The sequence below is a fragment of the Chroicocephalus ridibundus genome, chromosome 6 (assembly GCF_963924245.1).
Source record: "Chroicocephalus ridibundus chromosome 6, bChrRid1.1, whole genome shotgun sequence".
Taxonomy (NCBI): domain Eukaryota; kingdom Metazoa; phylum Chordata; class Aves; order Charadriiformes; family Laridae; genus Chroicocephalus; species Chroicocephalus ridibundus.
The window spans coordinates 68,243,914-68,270,719 of NC_086289.1; the positions used below are offsets into that span (position 1 = coordinate 68,243,914).

A 26,806-nucleotide genomic window follows, 5' to 3' on the forward strand; every position below is an offset into this window, starting at 1 on the left:
GTCCTGGACCAAGCATGCTCCCTGAGCTAAATATTTACAATGTAATAGACAGTGCAATGTATTTTGGAGAAAAAAAACTTTATCCTGCAAAACTTGATGCATCAATGTCATCGCTGGTTTAAAATTGTCAGCACTGTCTTAAAGAGACTTTTCTGAGTGCAGATGAGGCAGATAAACAAACCCAGCAGAACTCTGAAGTGGGAATAACATAGCGTGTTAAGAAATCCATCTGCTGAACTGTTTATAAGCTTTTCACCATACACTTTTGCCATGTCTGGCAGGATTAGCAAGCACGCTTCTCTAAAGATATGCAGAGGAAAAAATTAAAACAATATTATTTATGTAACTCATGATGATTTTCAAGTGAACTTGTTAGATGTGAAGCGTTTATTTTCCTGGCTGCATTTTTGAACTGAGACTGCCAAACAGGCAAGCACTTTTACGGAGCCATAAATCTTAATCTTGACCCAAACACCGTTGCTCTGGGATGCCACAACTGTCGCTAACAACAGTCTGAGGTTGTCAACAAAAGAGGGAAATTTCTCCTATCATAATGACCTCTGCGATTTGAACCCTGGCAGTCAGGAAGATGAACATTCATCTTACACTACAGCAAATAGTATTTTAAAAGTAATTTGCAAACATGGCTCCTCTTCAGCCAGTCTGTGAATTTAATTTTTTTAACTTCCATTTAAACACACCAGTAAAGCACAAGTTAAGAACAGTCTGTATTTTCTCCATGGACGTACCATATAATTTACAAATAGAATAATCTTAACTGCATTGTCTGTCTTTTTTTTATTATTAATATTACTATTATTTTTGAAAATGGAATTATTTCCCTTTTATTTTGCTCTGCCTGATTTTAGCCATAGTTCTGAAGCAATCAAGAATCTTTCATATCAGTTACTAAACTATCCTTGCTTATCCATGTAACTCAGACTGATTCCACTGCAGAGACAGACAGTATTCACCACACTTAAATAGACAGAAACACAGCTTACAAAGACCCAGCCTAGACAATTACTCAATTTAAAAATAAACAAACCCCAAACCAATCGATGAATAGCTTTAGTCCCTTGGGTCTGAAACTCATCACATCAGAGCTGATTGCCACCTACCACTCAGTTCCCTTTGCCATACAGGAGTAAAACTAATTAACCCACCTTTATTACTACAAGAAAATGCAGTATTTAAGGCCTTATTTATAGAACTTAAAGCTATTATTAGATAATCTTTGACTTTTCTCTCTAGTTTTTACTATACTGAAGAGAAAACACACAGAAAACATCAAACTGAATTCCTGCTTTCACATAAAAGGAATTACCAACTAATAAATATGGCTGAGATGATGCCAAACATCAAGGTCAAGGTGCATGAAAGCCCATTCGGAATCACTGACATTTTCAATTACAAAATGAAAATAAACCATAATACTGAGAATCTGTGAAATGCAATCAATGAGGCCAAGGGAACGAAAGCTTACTAAACAAACACAATAATATGTCATTTCAGTAAGGTTGAAATTTAGTGATACGTTAAATATTGGCTCTAATGAAGGCAGCACCTGAGCTCTAGCTTCAACTTCTAACTAAATTTATAGCAACATCACATTCAGATAAACAAAAATAAAAGAGTAATATCTATATACGGTATGGGATACTATGTATTTTGCAACTAGATCATGTAAAAATTATGGAATAATATGTCACAGATTTTATTTATTGATTATTCGGGAGTTTATCACCATCACCTTGCTTTAGAGCTGAACCAGATATGTAGTGGCCCAGCACAGAAGAAACACCATCTAAGCTCCCTCATCCTCTGCTGCACAGAGCTCATTTATCCCCAGTCACTCCTATTCCAGCTACTGGTGTGGAGACAGCCCCTTTTCTCTTCTAGTGACATTGTTTTTCTAGGAACACGCTGCTCCATTTTAGCCACCTTCTGTCTGTAAAACAAGACCAGTGCTAAGAATAAAACATTTGTTAACATTAAGAATGCTGCACAAATTCAAAGATGCATAAACAGAGAACGGCTTTCTTTTAGCCAGAGCAGTGGCTTCAGTATGTAAGATTTAGTTTAATACGGGAGACATGCACACATCGAGGGAGGTATTTCATAGAGAATATGTTCTGCAAGCCAGTTTTAAGAGACTCCAGAACTGCCAGGTTATGGCACATCACTTGAGTTTCTATGGGCTTCACGACAGGTTGCCTAGAGCCAGTGCCAGGAGACCTGTGTATCTTTTCCAATTGAATTTATGGAGCTCAAAATATAAAGGCTTTGCAAAGCTATATTTTACTTGCCTTTTAATGGCTGGAAGGAGAGAAGTGCTGTTACTCCTGCTGCCAAGATTCTTGAGCTCCAAAAGTGCAGCAGCCACTTTTAGATCATAGAGTCCTCAGATTCAACACCCACAAAGTTTCTTCTCTATATATTATGTCTGTTTTGCAGCGTTGTAATGCTGTTAACTCTGTAATGAATATTAATATAGCCTTTGGGGAGATTTGCTCTGTCTCTACTATGCCTCGCATATTATGAAGCACTTTTAAATCTGCAATAACAGTTTATCATATCGGAGACAAGTAATTCATTGTACCCCAGCACAATGGATGCACACACAAACCCATGCACTCAAAACACCACCTTAATTACCTCTCCTGCCTTCTTCCCACAAAATATATTCTTTCACAAGACATGAACTATGGCTGGCTTCTGCTGCTGTAGTTTAAAAAAAACACATGCAGAAAAGCAACACTGCTAGTCTCCCACACCTCTGTAACATTTCTAAAGAATCAATTACTTCTCCCATATCTTCCCAGACTGACCCAAAACCACAAGCAGTTTAACATCCAAAACGAGACATACAAAGAAAAAAAAAAAAAGAATACAGCATGAAGCGAGCAGTGAATGCTTGTGACACCAAGTCCAGGACCTAAGCTAATCTTCAGAAGCAGGGAAGGGTTTCAAAAGGAATAGGAAAAATATTTCTCACGAGACACAGGTGTAAAAACCACACTGAAAGACTGGGGGCGGGGGGGGGGGAGTAGGAAACAGCAGAGAGTGAGTCACAGAAATACCTGAAGATTGCCCCAAGGAGCCTAACCTGAGGCACTGCCCTTGCAAGGAAAAACAGGTTCTTTATGTCATATTTACACAGAAAAACAAGTGCCTGGAATGACAATGTTTGTGCATTGCAACCCAGCTAAGTGGTGGTCCTGCCCTATGTCCCCTGTCTTCCCTTCCCACTGGCTCCGGGGTTAGTTCGTGCCTGTAGATTACAGCTGGAAAAAACCAGCTTCTGCCAATTCACCTTCCTGAAGCAACTCTTGACAGTTAAGTCGAGTGTCAGGGCAGGAGGAAGGCAAGGCTGGGGCAACAGCAAGGGGAAATAGCCTCTTTCAGATCAGCTTGACACCCCAAACCCACATCCTGGTTCCTCTGCTGAGCAACTTACTGTTTTGCAGATGAACTGCAATACACGCGCCTCGGCGAGAAGTAAAAACCACCTTTGCAGTCTCAGTCATCCCACTGGAATAAATTAGTGTATTTTTGACTTTAGAGCGAAGCAGCTGTGAGCACAAGCACAGCTGGGTGCTGTTGCCGAGGAGGGAACCTGCAACTGGTGGAGGGAGCCCCAGTAACACGCTCTCCTGGGGTCAGATCTCAGCGAGGACCAGCTGGTAGCTTTGAACTAGTTGGTTGGCTTTAGCTAATTTCAACTGGCTAGAACACACAGCTTGTCAGGAAAAGTACTCTCATCTCGGTGGAGAAGCTCCGCGGGGTTTTATTTTGCTTGCTTGTTTGTTTGCTATGATATAGCAGGCTATAAACAACAAAAGCAAACCCCACAAAAATGCACATCTTTTGGCTTTGCGAGGCATTGCCAACCTGGCTGCATAAAACAACCTCATTTCAATTCAGCCGGCTGACGAGGCGCTGGGTTTTTATTAGGACAGCACCCACGGGGGACTGTGGAATTAGGAATGCCCCCCTTTTTTTTGTTAGCACAGTGAGGCTGTGGAGAAAGAGAAGTCCACAGAGAGTTGATCCAACAGTGAGACAGAAAACTTTTAACTGCAGTGTTTCGAGTGTCCAGAAGCAGAAAACTAGTAGGGGAGGCAGAAGGCAGCTATGCCAGTTAAAAGGGTAGATACAGGGTGAAACAGGACATCCTGCGCTAGAGGACTGTTAAGACCTTTATGTTGATGCAAAGTAATTTAGTGCAAACAAATTAAATGTCAATCTAGCAGAACCTCTGCATATAGATGAACCTTAAGGAAATACAGGCTACAGTCTGTGGAAGACTGGTTACAGCTATTTTTGATGAGCTTGGAAAGAAATCTACTCTATGACTCTAAATTCAAAGCAGGAAGCTATACATATGGCAAATTTCCTGATGATACCTGGTTTAACTTGAGACGGTGTTACTCACTGCAGATTAGTGCTTTTTACACTGCGCCCGTTAACTGAAATGTTCTACCATAATTGTTTTTTTCTTTTTTTTAAAGAAGGTACAACATACTCCCCTAAAAGAGCCACCAAATTACATGCATTTACTGTATTAAAGGTTATCTAGAGGTTTCAGACAAACGCTTTAACGCAAAAATGCAGAATGATTAGGACATTTTTCTTTCTACTAGTATAAAAGCAGGTGTTTCTCAAAGGCAGAGAATACCAGCACCACCTGAAAGGCAAAGGACTCATCTCTCTCTTCATGATGCTGGCACTGCTCTCTCATGCTGATTGCTGCTACAGCTGCCTCTTTTCCACATCTGCATCCCTAAAAGGCTAACAGTCTCATGCAGATTTTTGATCGGCTGGAAATACCTAACTCTCAAACCATTTCCTCGGGTTTTCTTAAAAAAAATCCACCAACTCATAGGACTAATTAGAATCTGTTAAACATTTTAAGTGCACTTGTTGTTAAAATAACATTTTCACAAAGCTTTCATCCACAGAGTTCAATTCTGTTTACTTGGCCCTGCTGACAGGGCCAAGAACTGCCAAATCAAAGCAAATTTCCCATTGTGCCTCTTGAAACTTTTTGTTACCCTCCAGGCTTCAGTGGAATAGCAGTTTGCATTTCAGACTTTCCTCTGTTTCATTGTTGCCGGCATCTGAATTTAGCACAAAATCTAAACGAACTATTGCCAATTTTTGCTGTGTTAAGTCTTACACAAACATTTTATGCCCGATATCACACTGAGGATTTTTATTTCCGCATGTATAGACTAGGACTTCGCTTGTGAGCAAATGTGTGTGCGTGCTTCTGTATAAATACATGTATCTGACATACATTGCTTGTCTTACTGATTAGCAGACTAAACCAGAAGACGTATGACCTAAGAAAGCTAACTGATAAATAAATTTCTTCTAACACTTAGACATTTAATCAGCATCTTAGGATGCTTCCTCCCTCCAGTCTAGAGGCTGCATCTCTAACTGAACAGCAGGAGGATTATTGTAGGCACACAGGCTTTGTCACGGAGAAAGAATCAGGTTGCATTTACTTGTGCCATTTGTGGTAAAATAATTGTGGCCTTTCTGATAAAACAAAGCAAGGATGACTTCTTGGAAAATATATATTTATATATAAAATCCTGCCTTGGAAGAAATATATATTTAATTTTATATATATTTAAGAATACCAACTGGATCTTAATACATCACAAAGAAAGAAAATTTTCTTCCTTGCAAGGCAGTCCAAGGGAGCCGTTACTTGTGAGCATCGTTTGAACATGTTGTCATCTATTCAAGACACTGTATGGAGTTAAGTGTTCCTAGAATATGGTAATACATTTTCTCCTGATTACAAAGAGGAGATGAGGGCTGTACACTTCAGTGCAAAGTTTTTATGTAGGAAAAAGCAAAAAGCAGATGGGGAATAACATCACATTAAATCTACCAACAGACCGCATCCAAGACACATCCTGCTACAGACATCTTGCACAGCTAGAGAAAATCTTGAACTGGAAAATTCGAATGAAAAAGTATGCATGAAAAAAATTAGCACATTTATAGGTGTTTGGAAGTCAGTGTTGTACTGGAAGGCCAGAGTAACTTCACAGCTGGGAATTCATAGCAGTGACCGCTCCCGCAAAGATTTATGAACTCCCTGCCAGCTTTGCCCACTGACTGGAGATTTTCCATGTGCAAAAGTCTTTTTATAACATCTTGAACTTCAGCGTTTGACCTCTGTCTTGACATGGTTTTTTCCTACTCAGTCACCCAATAGATTAAATTTTGCAAACAAATACGTGTCTGTGTCACAGAACAAATTAGATAATTTTAAGTAATTATACTGCATTTATCAGTTCCTTTTTCTCTGTGTAGCTATGGATAATATTTTGAGGTCTGCTGGACTACCAAGACTATTATGTTTCTCCTTTATTGAACTCCTGAGTACTGAAGAAAACTGCTTGTGTCCAGTCAAAATACCCTCAAATTACAGATGAGTTTGTTTCAACTTCTGGTTTTGCTTCTATGAAAAAAATAAGATTAATTCAAACTATTTCAATTTCTTTTCCCAGACAAACTTGCTCTGTTAGCAAGTGTCCTTCAGCTTGCATCACAGCTATAATGGTCATTCCCAAAAGGTATATTTCTATGTCTCTCAATCTTAGAATAAGATGTTTTCTTGCAACACAGCTGCTCAGTTGATAAATTACAAAGTAGTTCAGAAATTAAAAAAAAAAAGTTTTGGCGCAATAAAGAAGAATCAAATTCAGACTGAAAAGCTGTCGTTATTAGAGATTAACAGCCTTTATAATATAGCAAAAGTTTCTCTCCTTTTCTACCTTCCCTCAATATGTAAAGAACTGAAAGTCAGTTTTTCAAACTTAACTTTTCAAAAAGAGAATGTGCACTGAACTCTGGAGGACATCACTGCAATCCGTATTTACCACGGGATGGTCATTACTTCAAAACATTACAGCATTGAGGAAGATCAAATAATCACAGAGCATGAGTATGACTACATCCAGATTTTGAAACTGCATTATTTCTCTAAAGAGAAGTCATATGTTAAGATAGGAGTAATTTAAGATTGGACTAATAAATACAAAAATTATTTTAAAGGATCATGTTTACAATAGATACTCAACATATTTTGAAAGAAAAATACGGTTTCCACAATGAAAGGATTAAAATTTTTGTATACTACCACTCCATTTCAATGGCAGATATAATATACACAGCAAATGCTCAACCTCTGACATGCTCACACAGCTTTACAGAGGTACAAAAACCCCATTTCCTATTGTTTCACTTGGAACAATTCAAAATAACAAATCTTCAAGACCCTCTTGACTAATAGAGACCTAAACACCAATAACGCTCACAGATTCTTCATCTTCTACATAGTCTGTCTTGACTTCTCCATTCCCAACATTTGCCTCGGATAATAGTTGTTGATGAGCAGCTGTAGCTTCAAATAGCAAGTTTTCGGTGAGACCCCTTGCTCTTTTTCAGTTGGTGAAATATGACAATGTTTCCTTCAAGTATTCTTAGCTTTTTGCTGAAGAAACCTCCACCTTTTTTTAAGATGGAATAAAACTTTGTTAATTGGGTTCTCTCTCGTACTTCGCATGCGTTTCATGGCTTCTGTTTTCCTATATTAGCACACATTAGTTCCACAGTCTTTGAACAAGTTCCCGCAGAGCGAGACCGCTGTCCACCCAAGGCGTTCCCCTGACACAATAAATAGTTGTCATTCCAGTCATCTTCTGTCAGCCAAACAAGGACTGAAAACACCATCTGTGAGAATCACGAGAGCACGGACTACTAGTTCTAGACATCCTAACAAAAAGCAGAAATGAATTTGATACAGCTGCACAACGTTGTATTTCTTATCCTCTTTTTACTCTTCCTCATCTCTTTCCACACACTAAATAATTTCTTTCTTAGTCTCAAAGTTCTGTTTCCATTTCATCTAGATGAATGCCTTGCAACTAAAGAAGTCTTTAGAACTTCAGTATGCAGTGGGAAAGGCAGCAGGCACATCAGGATTACAACCAGGGAGCAATGAATTATTCAGCCAATATAAATCTACTATTTTTACTGTATGGACAATTTAAAAAAATTATGAACTTCACTTTTAGGCAGTTTTAAGCAACCTTTATGAAATGGGAGCAAAAAGTTACTCCAACAAACTCTCTCATCACCTCCTTTGTTAAATCCAGTCTGCACTGACATGGCAAGGATTACAGGCTAACCATCTCCTTCCTACAGTCAAATCACAAGCAAGTTGTTTACATATAAGCAACGAAAGCAAAATTTCACTGATCTTAAACATATATCCATGTAATAACAGCTTTCATTTTAAATAAGACATCTTTTAGCTGTTAAACCTCTATTAAATATACTTTCAGGGTATGAAACCTTCATGGTTATGATCTGCTTTCAACTTAAAAAGAACAGTTACGTTTTGGAGTCTGACCTCCTACTGTTTACGTATGCACTATGACCAAACACGCAGAATGTTTCTCCCCATGCTTGATTCATTAAATGAGTACGTATGCAAATTTCTTGTCCAGAAAATAAAGAAGCATGACTAACTGTGATGAAATCCAGATATAGTGCTGGATAGTGCTTTGCAAGCTTCCCTATTCATGTTTCAAAACCGTCTAAATCCAGATTGTCAGATTCAGATTGGAATTTGGTTTTTGAGACAGGATATGAGTATTTAAAGTCTATACTTAAAAAGCTGTATATAAAATAACAAAACCTAACATCCATAGAATAAGTAATTACTACTAAATTCTCTCATACAGCAGAATCTGAAACAGCACTTTTATCTTCTCTTACTACCTAGAAATCCCAATTCCAGCCTAATGAACAACGATCTGGTTTCATGCACAAATACCAAGTATTAACTCCCACAACAGCTAACAAGTATTTCATTTAAGCAGTTAAATGTTTCAACCTCGTTGCTGGGAAAAATGAAGAGGAATTAAGTAGGTCTGGCAGAGACAGCAGAAGATATATTTATACTGAAGATAATCTATACTACTGTGCTGAAGTGCTAATTTTAAATCGCTTCTTTGCATATTGCTAGCATGTGGCTGTTGTAAGATGGAGACCCACACAGGCTAACTTTACACATCTTTATTCAGTCTCAAAGGGTGCTGCAACAGCTACACAGGTCGCGGTACTCAAGCTTGCTCAAACAAGCTTGCGCATGCCACAGTCACAGCGGTGACGGGGGTACAGGCATGCCTTCGTCTACAAGCTACCATAACCTGATACAATTGTGCATTCTGCTGCAATATTTCTCCTCAAGAAACATTTAAGATGAGTGTTAAATCCATTATAGCTTCAGGCTTTTGTACAAGATGCTCTTTTTCCTGATTAAGAACTCACATGGCAAAGCAGGAGTTGGCTCTCTGCAAATCTTGAAGTATGTTATTAAGGTGCACTGCAATTAGGAGAGAGATACTGACACCCAGGACTTTGCAATTGTATTCTTCTATCACCTCTCAGTCCAGCGTGGGAATACCCAATGTTACGAAATGCACATAAATATATTAAGAGCCTGTGCCTCTTGCTCACAGAGTAGCCATCCTTCCTTTTTCACTTTCGTCCCAAACAACAAATAGCTCTTCTATCAAGAGCTTTGGAAACAACGCAACTGGAAACAACAGAGGCTGATGATTATCTAAGAAAACTCAGAAAATCCTCTTTACAGCTGCCCGCAGACACAGATAGTTTTGTGTTGTCAGTGCTTCTGTCTGGACTGGTAGTGGCTTTGATTAAAAGGTCCTTGAGAAAGAGCTATCCAGCTGCAGGAGCAGCGGTGTCCGTGATTATTTCACACACACATACCCCCACACACATCAAAGCCACCTTCCATAAGTCAGTTCATTATATGGGTCCCTTTTGATTCTTGTTTCAACCTTTGTTTTCAGGCTGAAACATATATTCTTATCTTTATCAAAATGAATTAAGAATGAAATTAATTTATTTTGTTTTTCTATACAAAGGAAGGGAAAAGACTTGGCTTGTTCCACTTTTATTTTTTAAACTTTCCCTCAAATCTCACTTGGGACTGATGAGATCTTCAGTTTCTATTCTTTGATAAATTAAGAAATTAAGCTCTTTTTATGCTGTCAATAGTTTCCCATATAGCTATACAATCTGCTAATGAAAGAGGAAGGTAGGGATAAGAAAGACTCCACTTACGCCTCCCTTTTCAGGCACGTGCCCCAGAGTCACCAGGCACCTGACAGAAATGCGAGGTACGCACCAGGCAGTTAAGCCCATCCCTACTTTGGTCCCTTCAGAAATCAGATGTAATTTAAAATAGCTCTGCTCTTTTCAAATTCATGCAAATAAGAACCATTAACATGTTTACTAATTCCAAGTGGTTCAAATGGTCTCAAATATTGAAAAGTATCACATTTGAAATAGTGAGGTTGCACAACCAGGACATGTCAAGGAAACACTGACTTCGTATCTCCTACTGAAGTACAAGGAACACTGCTAACTCCTGAAACAGCCTGGATTCTTCTCTAATTTATCAACCTAGAGCACCATAACTAGAGAGTTAGAGGAAAAACGACAAAGTTGCCAGTTTGAGTTCCCTCCAGGCATCTGTACACCTGTGTATGGCCATATGAATCTGGGCCAGAGCTTTCAAAATCCAGATGCAAAGAGGTGCTCGCACAAACTCCTCAAGTACATCAGTGGGAACTGTGCTCCCCAGGACACGGGCGTTGTTCGCAGAGATCCATTAGTAAAAAAAGCTTTCCTGGAGTGTTTTGACTCATTTTCTTCCTGTGAAGACAGTTTCATGACAGGTTCTTGACCTCTCACATTTGAATAAGTTCCTGGGTATTAGGGCTTAATGACTGAAGTAGAGAAGGCAATGGTGATGCATTTTGAAACGGTTTATTGGCGAATCTTGATTCTCTGGCAGCTCAGGGCCTGGGCATTAGCTCATTCCTACCATTAAATACTTATCCCTACAAAATACTTACATTGATGAACGCTCCTTTTGAACATTCATCCTCTCTCTCTCTTTTTCTTGTTTAGTATCTCACTAATTCTTGCTGCACAAAAATAATGCCTGTACGTTCTTTCCAGTGGTGTGGAGTTGTTTAAACTCTAAGCTTTAGGCAATAGTAAGATCCCTGTTAAGCTGGGGTGTACACCCACTTTCTTCATTTGGTTCATTTGATTTTCTCTCCTCATGTGGCCGTACAGAGGGATGGGAAAACACAGACACCCAACTCCCATTTTAATTCATTTAATTTCCTTTTATTGTTCCCAACTCAGCCCTCTTCACCTTGAAACACCCCTCAGTGCTAAGGGCAATTTTCTTGCGATACAGCACTTTAATTTAAGAAAGCGGCCTTAAATGTTTTATTAACGTAACTTTGAAAGTCAAAATCAAAAACACGTAACTAGATCTTTTGGGCATTTTCATGAAAAAAGTAAAAAAAAAAAATCTTATGTTCCCTAATTTAACTTTTCTTTCCTTATTTAAATCAGAAAACATTACTCATGCTTACTTCCAGCCTCCACATTGCTACTATGTTCACATCCCCAGCCTCTTAGAAGTTGGTCTCCTGGATCAAAAGCTTCCAGAACATTTTAGTCTTCCAGGGCATTTATTTAACTCTCAACGCCAGAAAATTCGAGAGGAGAAAGAGTACCGCCCCAGGAATCCACATTGCAACACCTGCAGCAGTTAAATTGCAAGCAGTAGATTGCTTGCAGTGAGTCTCCTTTAATGTTGCTCAAGAGAGGCCAAATTATGCCAAGTTTTCAAGTCTTGCCATTAGCTCCCTACACTGAAAGACTCTTGTTGGCAAAGAAAGGGAACACCGAGTACCCCTTCCGAGAAGCAGGTAAGCACAGAGATTATGTTTAGCTTCTCCCCCTGCACAGTTCCACAGAGAAGGGATGGAGGCTCTGGGGGTTAATTCAGTTAATTGGTTATGTGCTTGGGCCTCCTGAAACTGCCAGGCAGACCCCCTCCAGCTCCAGAAATGACTGATGAAGTGCCAGACCCATAGGTCAGGCGCGTGATGAGTTTGTGACATCCGCAGTGAGTTTCAGCTATCAAATCAGCCACCAGGACTGGGAGTTCACTTAACAAGAAACCAGCTGTGCTCCTCACCCTTGTCATGTCACGTCTAACAGCTGGTCATCTTCTCACACTTGTAATTTACATCCCTTTTTAAACCAAAAATTCTGTTTCGCAACAAAATGCTGAAAGAATTCATTTAAAATATGACAAACAGTAGCACAGTGCTTGCCCCAGGTTCAAATCAGGGTTTCTCACAGTGACAGGGACATGGCAGTAACATTATTTTGGCATGAAAGACAACCACGAAGATTGATGGTACCAATGTGAAATAAGCATTGATGCTGCTGTGTCTTAGGTGCCATTACTTTCTTGATAACCACATTAAGAAACAGAACCGAAGAGTGCAAAACCCAGCAGGTAGGTGATGGTGTTACATTAGATAATGGAAGGCACACAGTTAATGATGTTGGTGTCCAACGGAGAGAGTAAAAAAAAAAAAAGCGCAGATGCATCTAGAGAAGGAGAGGGGGACTATAAAGTTCTATTTTCAGTTGTGTTACTGACTTCTATCAGATCAGCCAAGGGACATAAGCAGAAATTTAAGCCTGTAAAATGATCTGAAAACACCTGTTCACAGAGGTATAATATGTTTTCATGACACACTTTTGAAATACTTTGAATCAGAAGCACAGTGAGGTTGACGTAAAGCCGCTGTGTCAGACAAAATGCTTTGTTTTCAATTTGTACATAAAAAAAATTCTCAATTAAATGGTGTTTGTCACATTTAGCTTTCCTATCAACTGGGAGTGCTGGGAAACTCAGTAACAAAACATTCCAGTAAAAATATCTCTCTTCACTATAATAGGTTTGAGGTTATGGCCTTCCATATTATTCATCAACATGATTTTCATCTTCCTTCACAGTCAGGTTTTTCCTTAATAAGAGACGCACAACCCACATGCCAAAAAAGCTTTTAAAACCTACACTCGAAACAACTAATTCCGATATGCAGCTGGATACACTTTCTTTTGGCTCTTCTGCCATGGCATCATAATGTTGTTTATAGTTTATTAGAAGCAGCTATCTCAATTGCCAGTCTTGCAAGTTTACACGAACACTTTAGAATATATAAACTCTCCAACTCATGCAACTGAAAGTGTGGAGTGCAAACCCCAACACATCCCCAGAGATACTCTAATTTACTCAGAGTATTTTTCTAGTCATCACATGCAGACCTGCAGCACGAACCAGTACGCAGCTACTGTCTTGAGCTGCTATATGTCACTGCCAGGCAGACCAGCACTGTTCTTTACAAGGAGGCACATAAGTTAGATGAAAGTCGCTTTTTAAGAAAAACCACGTTATTTAAAAATAAAACTATTAACAAATTTTATATCTCAGAGCCTGAGAATATAATCTATCACTTTAAGATAACTAATTGAAATAACAGATTAGAAATGGCACATACTTGTCTCTGAAGTTTAAAGAGAAATACAGTTACTGAACTGATAATATCAATGGACCATCTCTCCTACCAGAACCACTAGGACAGAGCCTTTGAGCAGATTAAGGTGAGGACACCAATACTCTAGAAAAAAAATACCTTACAGGATGGCAGGTTCTCCTAAGCAGGAAAAAATGCGGGGTTTTTGAACTTACTATCTTATCATGGCTCTCTTTGAAGAGCTTAGCTTGATCAGGCAGAATTACCTCCAATTCTTGTCTGTCCTGCTCTAATGCAAGTTATAACTGGAGGCTGAGGAGACAGTATCTGACCTCATCAGAGACAAACTGGCCCTGGAGTCTGGGTCTCGGAAAGGGTAAGAGGACCTCCGTCACAAAACCGACCTTAAAAGTCCCAGAAGCGTGTCTCAAATCAATTCACCCTCCAGATGAAGAAGTTGCATACAATTAGTTCTAGATACAAATCACTCAATAACTTCTAACAAATGTAGATATGTTATTTGGCCTCTTACTTAGTTTTTTGTTCTGCTTTTATTTACAGTTACAATATCCACACAAAAACGGGGCAAAAAAAATCTCACCACATAAATAATTGATAGTAAATACCATTCTGCTTCTCAGAAACAATACAAAATAAAAATAATGTGAATCAGTGTATCAGGATACATAATTGCTAAAATAAATACTAAAGCAAAAAAAGAATTCGGGTTGATGATTTAAATGTTTGTCAATTTAAACCATCAAAGAAAGCGCTTATTTAAAGCACTGATTGAAATAATTCCATCCCGGAGGCAGGAGATTGCTCCTGCCCTCAAAGTTAAAAATAATATCACCATTAACCTCAGCAACAATTTTCTAATTGCCAAAGATTACAAATCTTTTATGCAACATTCATCCACAGAGAATTCAATCACTCTACATTGCCTTCCAAAACCACTACTGTAATAGTGGTTCAGTTTTAAGTCCCTTTTAAAAAAAAAAGTCAAACTTATATGATGTATTTTCTATGAAAGTATAAAACATTTTGCAAAATGAAAAAGTCTGTCATACCAATCTCTTTGTAAATTAGCGTAGCGCCTCACATTACTATTTATGCATGAAACATAAGCAAGAAGAGGGGCTGCTCGGGCTCTTCTCTGACGTGTCGATGCCAATTGGCATTATGAAACAGGCAGCTGGTCCTACATTTTGTTCTCTAAGTCCTCAGCAATAAGGACTGTTGATATGTGCCAGCAAACCAGTGTCCATCAGTAGAAACAAAGAGGGCAAAGTTTAGTTTTCAGAGCATCCAGAGTTACAAAACTGTTAGTGCTCTTTCAAGAGCCATAAAGAAATGCTGCCAAAACGCACACTCATGCTTCTCTGTTCCTCTCAAACATGTAGAGGGATATAAAACAGTATTCATCCTAAACCACAGAAATAACCCTTACACGTACATCTCTCAGGTTCTGGATCTCAGGCAGCGTATAAACAATGGTACGTTGAAACTGATAGTATTTTTCCTATGGCTGCCTGGTGATCTTGCTAGGACAGTGTGTCCAAGTCTTACAGCAGTCTAAAATTAAGGCAAGCTACGATGCAAAAAATACACGCTACTCTACCTTTTCTTCTCTACTCACATTCTTGTCTTCAAGTCCCAAACTCTACTTCTGGTCTCCCTCACCCTCTTCCTGCAATGGAGTCCCTGTGCCAAGTTATTCCACTAAGAACGCTGGATGCTTGCAATTTCATGGACAGAAAGAGCAGCAAACAGCTTTTTTTCAAGCAGTTACTAAAAAAAATGACTTTCCGTGTCATAGTTCAGAGTTAACTGTATCTCCAGCACCTGACTAGCAAGTATGCAGCATGAGGCCACTCACCTTCACCTCTCTCCAGCAGGAATCCCAGCAGCATCCCACCCACAGACAGACCCAAGGGAGCTTAGTCCTCACGTCACCAGCTGTGATCAGCTGTGCTGAGCATCATGATCCCAGTATCAGGTGATTGTTATCATAGGCCTCTCACAAAAAAATCTTGTTTAATCTCAGTTATATGAGAATATGAGTTACAACACAACCAGCTACATGTACTGTAATCCTACTGACTTCAGACACTTTGGTGTCTCCCAGTTAATGCCACTTCGGGGAAATGGGATTCAGTCTCCTTCCCAGCATTGCTGCTTGTGAACTAGAAACTGGTTTTACTTACTTTGTAGTTATGTTCCTACTTCTCCCTGCATGATTTCCCTTTTCTTCCGTACCGATAAAAGGCCAAACTTAGGATGATCAGGAGTAAATATCTAATGAATATACTAGCTTTGTTCAGTGGGACTCTTGCGCAACTTCCCTGCTTCCCAGCAGAAATAAACCCCCACTGTAACCACATCACATATGTGTCAGATTAAAAAAAACCAAAACATTAAAATCACCTTCACTATCCTATATAGTGTCCTATACATCTTTTAAAAGACCTCGTTAATTAAAAAGAACTAGAAAAATTAGAAAAAAAAATTCACACCGAATGCAGGAAAAGTAAATGAAAGCTCGGGGCTATGAACGTTAAGAAAACGAAGACAACAAGCACATTTTGTCCTCCCCCTCCTCCTGCTCCCACACTAAGTTTCCATTCCTGAAGCACACAGCCTCGGATCAGCATTTTATTTAATGCTGATCACAATCAGATATTTCAATACCTCAGCTTTAGCGTGTGTTTGGAGGAAACACACATTTCATGGAAAGTTTAGGCAATTTTAAGGCGCAGTCCGTGTGTAGACTACCTGCAAATAAATCATGTTCCCACTCAAAAAGCAAGTTTAAAGAAGTGAAAGTGAGCCATGGCACACCAGAGAACTATATTATGGGCCACGCACTTTCGCTTATCAGAAGAAATGTTTCATGCCCTCCAGCAGTTTTCTATCTGGTAGAGAATAAAAAAGTAAAGAGATTTATTACATTAAAAAGCATATTGATTGAAAGCACTACTGTATGACAGTTTCAGCTATTATAACGGAACTTAATAAAATCAAATGTTTACCCCTGAAGGGGATTTTGTGAAATACAGGCTTTTTCAACATTTATGACAATGAGAAAATTTGCAAGGGATAACATTTTAGCACTGAAAGTAATGCAAATAAATGTTCATTTCTCCAGGGGAGCTTTGAGGTTTGCCGACATGACGTGCCATGGATAACTGCATTGTGGTTTAGCAGTTAAAACACGTACTTTGATTGTCTGGCTGGAGATGTCAGCTGCTCACACAGCTGTGAATCAGACAAGGTCGGAGATGATGAGAGCCGGCAATGTTTCAGCATCGTAATCAATTTGTATCAGCAGCAGCAGGATTGGTACTCCGTGCTGCCACGCAGCTCTCAGAAGTTCATTATGGCACCCAAACGAAAGAGTGCTGCCTCTTCCTCTCCCCTCGTCCGCTTCACTCTATCACTCGACAACTTGTACGCTGCTCTCCCCGAAGCCTGAGCCCCTCTTCCAGCTCAGTGCCATATGTAACCACCCAACTGCTACTTTCCTGGAATAACTTTTCTACGAGAGTAGAAAGAAAGGCAGATTTTTCCAGCCAGATTATTTCATGGCCTGCAAATTAATCTAGACCTGAAAGCCTAGTCTTAAGACTATTCTTTTTATTTCTTGAATGTGAACAAGACAGTTCACTGATACCAGATCAGTAACAGCTTTGCCATCTAAGTATCAGGCCTTATGGCATAAATGCGCAGTTATTTACAATTTACACTCTCACCAGTCTCCCCTACTTACCCTGACTCGAGTATTTATTAGTATTCTGCCATCTGTAAACCTTTTTTTCTTGTGAACTGCAATGAAATTTACATTTTTTTAAAGCTATCCTGCTTTCAAATGAAATCTCTACATTTGGCAGTAAGTTTTAAACTGCTTTATTAAAAACACTAGCTGAAGTGTTTTAACGCTAGCTAAACAACAGGAACAAAAACATGCAAGCAGCCCAAAAAGAAAGAAATTTTCCAATTTATAGTCTCCACCCGCAACTACTGATTCTCTACACAACTTATAATGGCCCAGAGATCACGAGCTGTCTATATGTACAACTTTGTCGGGATGGAAACTTCTTTGGGACATGCCTTACCTGTCACTTTTGTTGTCTTATTACCTCCAGGGTGAACTGAAACTCTACAGGGCTAACGAAGACAAAGGGGGGTCATTAAATCTTCATGACTTTCTTTTATATGGAAGATCTCTTGGGCTGGCCATAAGCCAGAGAAACTGGTCTGTCCAGCTGGACTGGTATCTAGTAACAAAGTCACTGATAGTGAACGTTGATGATAACAGTGAACCTGACTAGGTAGTCAGCAGCAGAAGGGAACTGGTAGTGATAAAAGCTGTTTTGAAGGAAAAAGAGCCTCACTCATAGCTACTCCCTATTTCAGAAGGTGGTGGCACAGGGCATATATTCCTGAACTTGTTGCAGAGGTTTTCAAACTGGGGCGCAAACGCATACCGCTAGGAATATGCAGATCATTTTAATCAGCGCGGATGTGCCACATAGTATGAGCAGCAACAGCTCACATTACTGCTTGTCTTTGGCATCCAGCTCGAGATGCAGGACGAGCACCCCAGCAAAGGCAGCTACTGCTGACACACACGGCTCCTCCTCCTGGGTCTGCTTGGGTCCCAGCACATGCAGGGACCTACCTGGTGCAAAGACCCATGGGCAAACACAGCACAGCTTGTGGAGGTAGAGCATCCTGTATGGATGAAGGTGTAAGGTTCATGGGATGCTCAGGTACAAAAGCATGGTCACAAAATTGCCTGGACAGCAGGGGACATATGTGAGGATGCTTGCTTTGCAGGGGCACAGAGTAGGGAGGATGGCAGTAGGGTCCAAAGGGTGGGTGAGTTCACTTAAACTTTCAGGTTTTAATAAATACTAGAATGAAGAAGTGGAGCTAGAGGCATATGACTTTCTGTGCATAATTATAGCAGCTGTCACCCTTGAATTAGTTTTGGGAACTCTAATTTCAAGGGCATAGATTCAAACCAAAGGACACTACAGAAGGAGTATATAAGCAGTTTATTCCTTTTTCTAGATCTATCGGTATCTATGCTGTGCTTGAAGAGCAAGTCCCGAACCTCAAGACCCAAGAAACATTAGTGCCAGATACCTTTGGATTACCCTTCTGCGTCATAAAACTTGACTAATGTCACGCATGACCATTTCCAAAGAGATCAGCATGTCCAAAGGCTCCCGGGGCTGGAGGAAAGGTGCAGCACGCCCCATAGTTTCACTTCTGTGAAGGCAATACCTACATGCTGAGGAAGCATGATAGACAGGCCAGGTGAAGGAGGCAGGGCTGAAGGGTCCTGAGAGCAAGGGAAAATTTAGAGGTGCCAGATACAGTACCTGGCAACCCAGCAACTACTATGGGGGCTTCCTACAGGGCCAAGACTACTGTAGAGAATTGCAGCCACTAGCAAAAACTAGACAACAGCAAAACAAAGCATCTATGAGCCAGGAGACTGTTTAAAAATTGAAACTGCCTGAAGCCAAAACTCAATTTTAAGGAACAATTTACACCATAAATATTTGGATCTTCAATAAGAGGGAGGAAGGAGAAATACTGCTCTGGTCTACAGAAATGCTACTGAAAGCATGACACTCAAGACAGAGCTAGAGCAATCTGCTGTGTTAACTAACCCCACATGACGGAAGAATCTGAATTTTCTTTCTCTCACACTATTAAACACAAAAATGTCCAAGTTCATGACCTGCAGAATGGAACTGACCAAAATCATACTGCCCCAAAACTGTATTTAAATTTGTTTATTATACATCCAGGCTGGACACCAGGTTAAGCATGACCAGCTAACAAGTCTTCTCCATTGCCTATGTTGTATGGTAAGCAGTATCAGGAGGAGCACAAATCAGCACATTTTTAAAGAATTTAAGACGTTACTTATTTCTGAGCCTTGATCTGTCTTTAGAAATTGCTTATGTATCTAAGGACGTAACCCCAGGAGTGCAACCGCAGGGTATCAAGTTAAAAAGCGTCAGGCACTCTAACAACTGCGGTCTGAACATTCCTGTTTGGTAGCTGTGAAATATCCTCCCCATCTACGGCGATGGATAAGCTGCTGAGCATCGACCACGCAGCAAGAGCACGCACACAAACACTTCCTATGGAGTAGTCCGAGTTAACTCAGGTTCATGGAGAAACTTAAATGACTTTCATAACCCGAAAGCATCCAAGAATCAAAATTGATTTAATTAAACCAGTGGCAATCAGTTGGCTGCCTGTGTGCCCAAACATGGAAGCACTGATCCAAGCTAAGTTGGCAGATTACATTTAAAATTAATTGACTTCTTGATTTTTATAAAAATTGAAAAAGACTCAATTCTACACCAAACGATACAGCTGTGAGTGGCAGCGATAAGAGTTCCTACTTCCAATTACATTTTTCTACACCATTTTAATCAATTTTAAGTCACAGTTCTGTACAGCAAATGAGCATATAGTTAGACCTAAAAATCAAATAAGCATGGTTTTGTAGGGTGAAAATCATAACCCTGTAATATGATATCCAAGAATCAAAGCTTGGATAAACCAAACAAAATGACAGAAATGTTTCTATATATCATTTTGGCTTGTATTTTAGGCCACTAGTGTGGAATTTATAAGCAGATTTAAGACGTGTATCAACATGACCTCACCTATGTAAATATTTATTCAAACATTTAGGCACTTTGCAGAAGATTCTAGATTAGAAACTGAAGGAAATTTCTATAAAAGGAAAACCATCCCAGCAGTTCCTTTTTAAAAACTGCAAAGCCTCAAAGACTCCACCTTACAACTAGGCTATAACATCCATAAAACCCTCAAAACTGTTGTTTGATTTATTCTTCTATTTTATAAAATCTCAAGCCATTAATCCTTAATGGCCTTTACTCAAAAGTATGATGAGTAAGTTTTCACCACGAAGTTTGCTTAAGTAGTTCAGTATCAGAGGAACAGGTTTGAATTAGAATTAGCAGATCCAGATAAACTTAGAAAAAAAATCAGAATTGGTAGCTTTCTCTTCTTTCAACGCAACATAAACACCTTCTGCTATTAGGATCAGAAACTAATAAAAAAATCCAAAAATCGCAAAAAAACAGTTATATCATTAGTTCATACTTGGTAGAAGGTAAACATTACCTTCCAACTGTCAACTATTATCTCCAATTAAATGGAATAAATCTCCCCCTGTCAGTCCCTGAGAAGATGCTCAGCATTATAGCACAGCCTACACCCAGGTGAGCTCAGGCCAACAGTTTGTGAAGGGGTAAAAAGTCATGTTAAATGGTATGAACAGAAATGTACAGGTACTATGTCCTGTTCTGACAGTATGATTTACAGCTGCTCTGCTGGTATCCTCATGTTTGGTAAATTTGTGGTAGTTTACCCGTTCGCCTTCACTGAGGACTAAGTCATCTCATTTTCGTTAAAGGAGGAGAATAGGCACACGAGCTATTACCATGGTACGCTGCGTTTCAGAAGTTCCCTTCCCAACCTAACCTCCCGGCAGCTTGTTTGTTGCAGCAGGCCTGAAGACGACAGCAAGTTCACCTCAATGAATCAGGGAGGAATTAATCATGCTTTCAAGTACCTATATTTTAAATGCACAGCAGGCTCATTTAAACACAGCTGGCAGGGTGCCCTCTTCTCCAGGCCTTACCTCAGCATTCACGTTTCCATAGTCTCAGGCAACACTAGTCAGGACTCTCACCATTATCTTCTGACCTTTCCCTTTTTTTTTGTCTTTGTAAGTTAATCAGTAACTAGAGACTTCTGCCAACAGTTCGTGCTACTGATTTCAAGGTCCTGTGGCACACAAAGCCTCAAGTGATTTTGTATGTGGTTACAAACATTAGCCATTGATACACCAAATTCCCTCCTTTCATGTCTGAACTTCCCAATTTTTCCCTACACTACAAATAAAAATAAAAAAGGTGTATTTCACATACTGCAACACTATGTTGGCAACTCTAAAACCCAATTATATCAGGGAAAATGCTCTTATCCACACCTACAGATCATAAGGAACAAGCTTTGCCATGTTCCTATTTAAGGAGGCTAAGAGAAATAAAAAAAAAGCAAGGCATTTTTTATGAGACAGTTACTGAGCTTTAAATTCACACCGTCATTATGCACATCAGTTTACGACTGCAAACAAGCAAAGGCAGGATATAAGGTACTATCTATTACTATAATTATTTTTAAAGTATTCACCTCATAGGGTTAGGCAAAAACAATGATATGTGACAGAGCCATAACCATAAAACTGCAGATGGTAGCTGAGCTACTTTGTTCTTGTCTAATACTGAGATCTCATTAAACTGAGTGCTTAAACTTTAAATATTTGAGAAAAGAACCCTTTAGTAAATGCTAGTTAAAACAGATATATCATTCTGATTAAGCATCCATCCTTTCCTTTGCTCAGCTTTCAAGCTACTTGTTTGTTATTTTATCCTTTCTGCAGTTTGCCACTTCTCAATCTTCCAGTCTAGGCAGCCACAAAACTTCTAAATAAAAGAAAAAGCGGGGGGAAAAAAGCACTCAAGCCATCTTTAAGCCTTATAAAGAAGCTGATGAGAGAACAGACAAATATTTTCTTCTCTTCTTTTTTGACCAAGTTCAATCACCTTGAAGACTCCTCAGTGTCTTCACTGTGAGGTCTTTCAGTGAAACAACAGGCAGAAAGTTTTCTTTATTCTTTTTAAGTCTACTTCTTTGCCCTCTATCTGTTCTGCATTATTATTATTGTTGTTGTTGTTAGTAGTATTATTCAATATTCAAGAAACTAACTTTTTATAAAAGAAGACTGCGCTACACACCCTGTATCAAGTTTTATCTCTAAAATATTATTGCCTTGAACAAGTAATTGCAGCAGCACACCAGATTCCTAGTTGTAACACAGAGCATTAATAATTACTTTTGAGTATTGCTTTTTCATCAAGCCAGCCACAAAATTGAAGTAAATGTCTGCCAACCTATTCAGGCTAAAATTGTAAGATGGAAGAGGAAATGACATAACAGAATGGTAGAATTTATGCAAAATGTTGGCAAGATTTAAGCACTTTAAGCAAAACCCAGAAATCTTCAAAAATTAGCACTACACAGTAATTCATATTACTTGAGTCACGCTTCTCTATCCTTCCACTTCAACATGATATGGCAGGAAGTCATTACCGGAGACGCACTCCCTTGTATATAGCTGGAAAGAATTAATCTAGCATCTCATTTGTGGTGTTGTCTGTTTGGAAAGAGTTTTTCCCCATACAGAATAGTTTGTTTCACATGCAACTCCAGAGATTAGCAGTTCTTTGTTCTTTAAATACACATAAAGAAATTGAATGGGAGCCAATACGGCAAATTTTATCTTTACAAAGGCTTTGCTACATATGCAGGTAAAGTATTCCACAGAGTCACTTATCTTTTGAAAAAAATAAAAATAAAAATAAGACATCCAGAAAACCAGTTCAAATAGAGACCTGAAATTTAGTATTATGTACTATGGATTAAGTAAGACTATTACTTTTTGCTATTTCTTTTTCTTCTCCTCTTTTCTAATCAAAACTATAAAACCTGCTTAGATTAAAACCTATTTTTCATAATTTATTTTTTGCTCTATGCACAGCACACAGTTCATGCTCTTCTGATCAGTTTTATGTAAAATCTAAAACTAGAAACTAGTTATGTCCTCAGTGATTAGGCACCTATTTTTGTAGGATTAAAGGCCACTAAGAACATCTGGGGATTTCATTAGAAAGATAAATAAGATACTAAATACATAAGTTTTAAAAATATTAACTTTTAGTACTATTTGGAGAGAGATCTGCTAAACCTTTCAAAATGTCAGGCCTCATATAAAAGCCTTATACTTTGTCACTGAATCAATTAAAGCAAGTTCTGAGGAATCAGAATACAAAAGACAAACGAGCTTTCCACAGATCCAGTGTTATCATTAATATCTCTTATGGATGTAATTCCAAGATCCACAACAAAACAAACAAACAAGCAAAAAAATATATAGGGCACATTGTTGTCATGTAGCTATTCTCTGTGTTAGTTTTGGGTTATTTAATATACTGAGTTTGCAATCAGATGTAGGGCAAGATACATACAGGATACAAAATTAAAGAAAGAAATAAGATCCCCCTTTCACAATGCCAAAGTCTAAGCATGTATATCATACTTCTATCTGTAACAATCTCAGAATACTGTTTAAAAACATGACACACATATTTCTGCAAACTTGTTTTGGATGATCAGTTCAGACAAGGAAAACTGTCAGTTTAAACAAAGGGGAAGAAGGCAGAAGACAGAGCGCTGGCACCTTCCATCCAAAGCCTCAGAAAACAAAAGCGACATACCAAATACACTGATCAGAGCTAATACCCCTTCAGGAGAAGATGTGTACCAGTTTGCGATACATACATATCTCTACCTGTATTCCTCGAAGGCCAAGGGATAGTGAACTGGCACAAGTATGCCAGTAAGAGTTGGCACAGCTGTGCCCCAATTGAATTCAGCCATAAAGAGGAAAACAGGGTTCAATCACGACCAGAATTTTTTATGAAGTTGACAATTTTCAATATCCCAAGTGTTTGCATTATTTTAAAGGGGGCAAAACACTAGACACCATGAGATTGCAGTAGCCCAGACGAGCGACTCCCTTTATAACCGTGCAGGCAGAAGAGCAGCTTTTTGATTATGTGCCTGAGGCCTGGGTTTTTTTAAGGCAGCACTTACAGGTTTAGAGGGGCAGCAGCTGCCATCCTTGTGCTCCATTAGTGTCTGGCCACTGACAACACTTTTCCAGGACAGACTTTGACTACTTGATCTGTGAAAGCAGCTGGACGAACACCCAGGCTCTCTTGCTGCCTTACCCCTCCTCGGCAGGAGCACTTATATGAAAAACTTCAACATTTCCCTCCAGCTTCCATCATCCCAGCAAAACCTGTAAAGTAATCTCATACCCAGCATAATGGTTGGCTAGAGCTAATTTGTCACACAAGGACAAGTTCTTTGTCCTTTTATACAGTTATGAAACATGTGCTTTGTGCTATATGAAAAGCTACGTGGCAGCACTACAAACCTAAAGGAAGAGGAGGTATTTACATTTGTCATCTGTAACAAATGAAGCATCCCATCAAGCTGTAATACTAATTACATAGCACAACCTAAAGGAAATCACCCTGCCTAAAAAAAGTTAAGAGGTTAAACACCAGAAAGTTTCAAAATGACAGTTTTCCTGGCTTTCCGCTAGGGAGAGGACAAGTATGACAGCACAGTTGTAATGACTTAAAAACTACATGCAATTCACAAACACGATACTCAGTGACTCGCTGGTCCTCATTTGAGAGTGAATTACTGAGAAGACACGTTCCATGCACACCAGCTTTAAGGCTGCACACACGCCTGCCTCTAAAAGGACTCCTCTCTAACCACTGCCGATGAGCACAGCTCCTGACAGGAGGGGGAGACCAGCCCTGTGCCAAAATCAGATCACACCACACTTCGCTGTAACAAAAGATGCCTCCAGGGAGTTTCTGCTCATCATCGTTATTCCACGCACGTAAGAGCCACCTCCAACAGCTTTTACTTCAATTAAACCTTTACTACTGTAAAGGGCAGAAGGGGTATAAACACATTTATACCGCGCTGATCGTGGAAGGGGTAATGAGAGCTAAAGAGAATGGAGTATCTCTCAAACCCTAATTAGAGATTCCCCCCCGCCCCAAGAAACAAGGAAACCCCCGCCCCCCGCAAACAATGTCTCAAAATAACCGCACGAACCTGGTGCGGGCGAACACGTCCATTCCTTGCCCTGTAACCATCCTCCCCGCCCCCACCCCCCGTTTTTTTTCTTTTTTCTTTTTTTCCAGCTGAGCACTTGCCTCTCCTCCGTGCCCATCAAATATCCCGAAGATGGAGGGGTGAGTCTTGTTCACCAGGTCAGTGATTACTTCGAACCTGTCCTCCATGTGATCCCTCCGGCCTTGGATGGAGTAGACAGCCACGTTGTGGCTCTTGAACTCCCAGGTCTTGGAGAACTCTGCGTCCAGCACGTCTAGCCCCCCGAGCCTGTCATTCTGCATGATCTCGGCCACCTTGCCCTTCACCATCTTCACCGCATCCCTGCTGGACTTAACAATGGTTTTCACCTCATCCGTGTGGAAGAAATAACTCCACAGGGCCAGGCTGATGCACAGCAAGAACAGGGTCTCCGGTCTAAGCAAGAAGTAACGCATGATCCGACCCAGCAGAGACAGCAAAGTCATTGTATCCTCTATCATTTATTATCGAGACCGTGTATCCCCGCACCATGCAACGCGCTCCCCGGCGCCTGGGAAGGCTCCGAGCCGAGGCAGCCAGTCAGTGCATGCTCCGCTGGGGCGCAGCCGGCGGGCGGGCGGGCAGCGCCGACTCCCGCGCCCCGCCGCTCCCTCCTCCTCCTCCTCCTCCTCCTTCTCCTCCTCCCGGCGGCGGCCTCGGGGGGGCCGCTCCACGCACGGCCGCTGCCGGCTACCGGCCCCGCGGCGCCCCGTCCCTCCCGCGGAGCAGCGGGCCCGGCCCGGCCGAGGAAGGCTCCGCCGGTGCCGCACCCCCCGCGGCCGCGGCCCCCCTCAGAGCCCGCGGGCGCCCCTAGGCCGCTACTCGCCTGCGGGCCCCCGCGGGAGGCCGCCGCGCTCTGCCGCTCTCGCAGCTCGCCCCGCCGCGTCGCGGAGCCAGCGGCCGGCCGCAGCGAGGAGGTGCCTGGCAGGGCCGCCCGCGGGTACCTGTCTCCCGTGTCCCCCACGCCTTGCGCCGTCCCTCCCCCGGGGAGGAGCGCCGCCGCCACCGCCTCCTCGCCCGGCTCCCGCCGCCGGACTACAAACCCCGGCGGCCTTCGCGGGGGGACGCTGGCGCAGGCTGACCGGGGCGGCGCGGAGGGCTCTGGGAGTTGTAGTCCAGAGAGGGCCGCGGGGCTTGGCCCGCGGACAGGCGGGCGGCGGTGCCGGGAGGGGGAGATCGGTGTGAACCGGGACAGACAGAGCAGCGCATCTGGGTACGGGGAGAGCAACCCACATCGTCTCCCTGGCCTTGTGCAAGGCATTGACCCTGCCCCGCATGACATCCTGGTCTCTAAGTTGGAGACATGGATCTGAGGGATGGACCACTCGCTGGGTGAGGAACTGGCTGGATGGCCATGCTCACAGACTTGTGGTCAATGGCTCAATGCCCAGGTGGAAACCAGTGATGACTGGTGTTCCTCAGTGGTCGGTACTGGGACCAGTACTATTTAACATCTTTGT

The 26,806-nt window shown here is 40.9% G+C and overlaps 1 protein-coding gene across 1 annotated transcript in view; it reads right to left on the reverse strand.

The window, feature by feature from the left end:
• Nucleotides 1–26,312, reverse strand: part of PPM1L (protein phosphatase, Mg2+/Mn2+ dependent 1L) — a 109,760-nt gene extending 83,448 nt beyond the window's left edge. The window contains exon 1 of the mRNA XM_063339399.1: nucleotides 25,409–26,312. Within this exon, the coding sequence (XP_063195469.1) occupies nucleotides 25,409–25,807 (399 nt within the window). The 5' untranslated portion in view covers nucleotides 25,808–26,312. The remainder of the gene's footprint in view (nucleotides 1–25,408) is intronic.
• Between the last annotated feature and the right edge of the window lie 494 nt (nucleotides 26,313–26,806).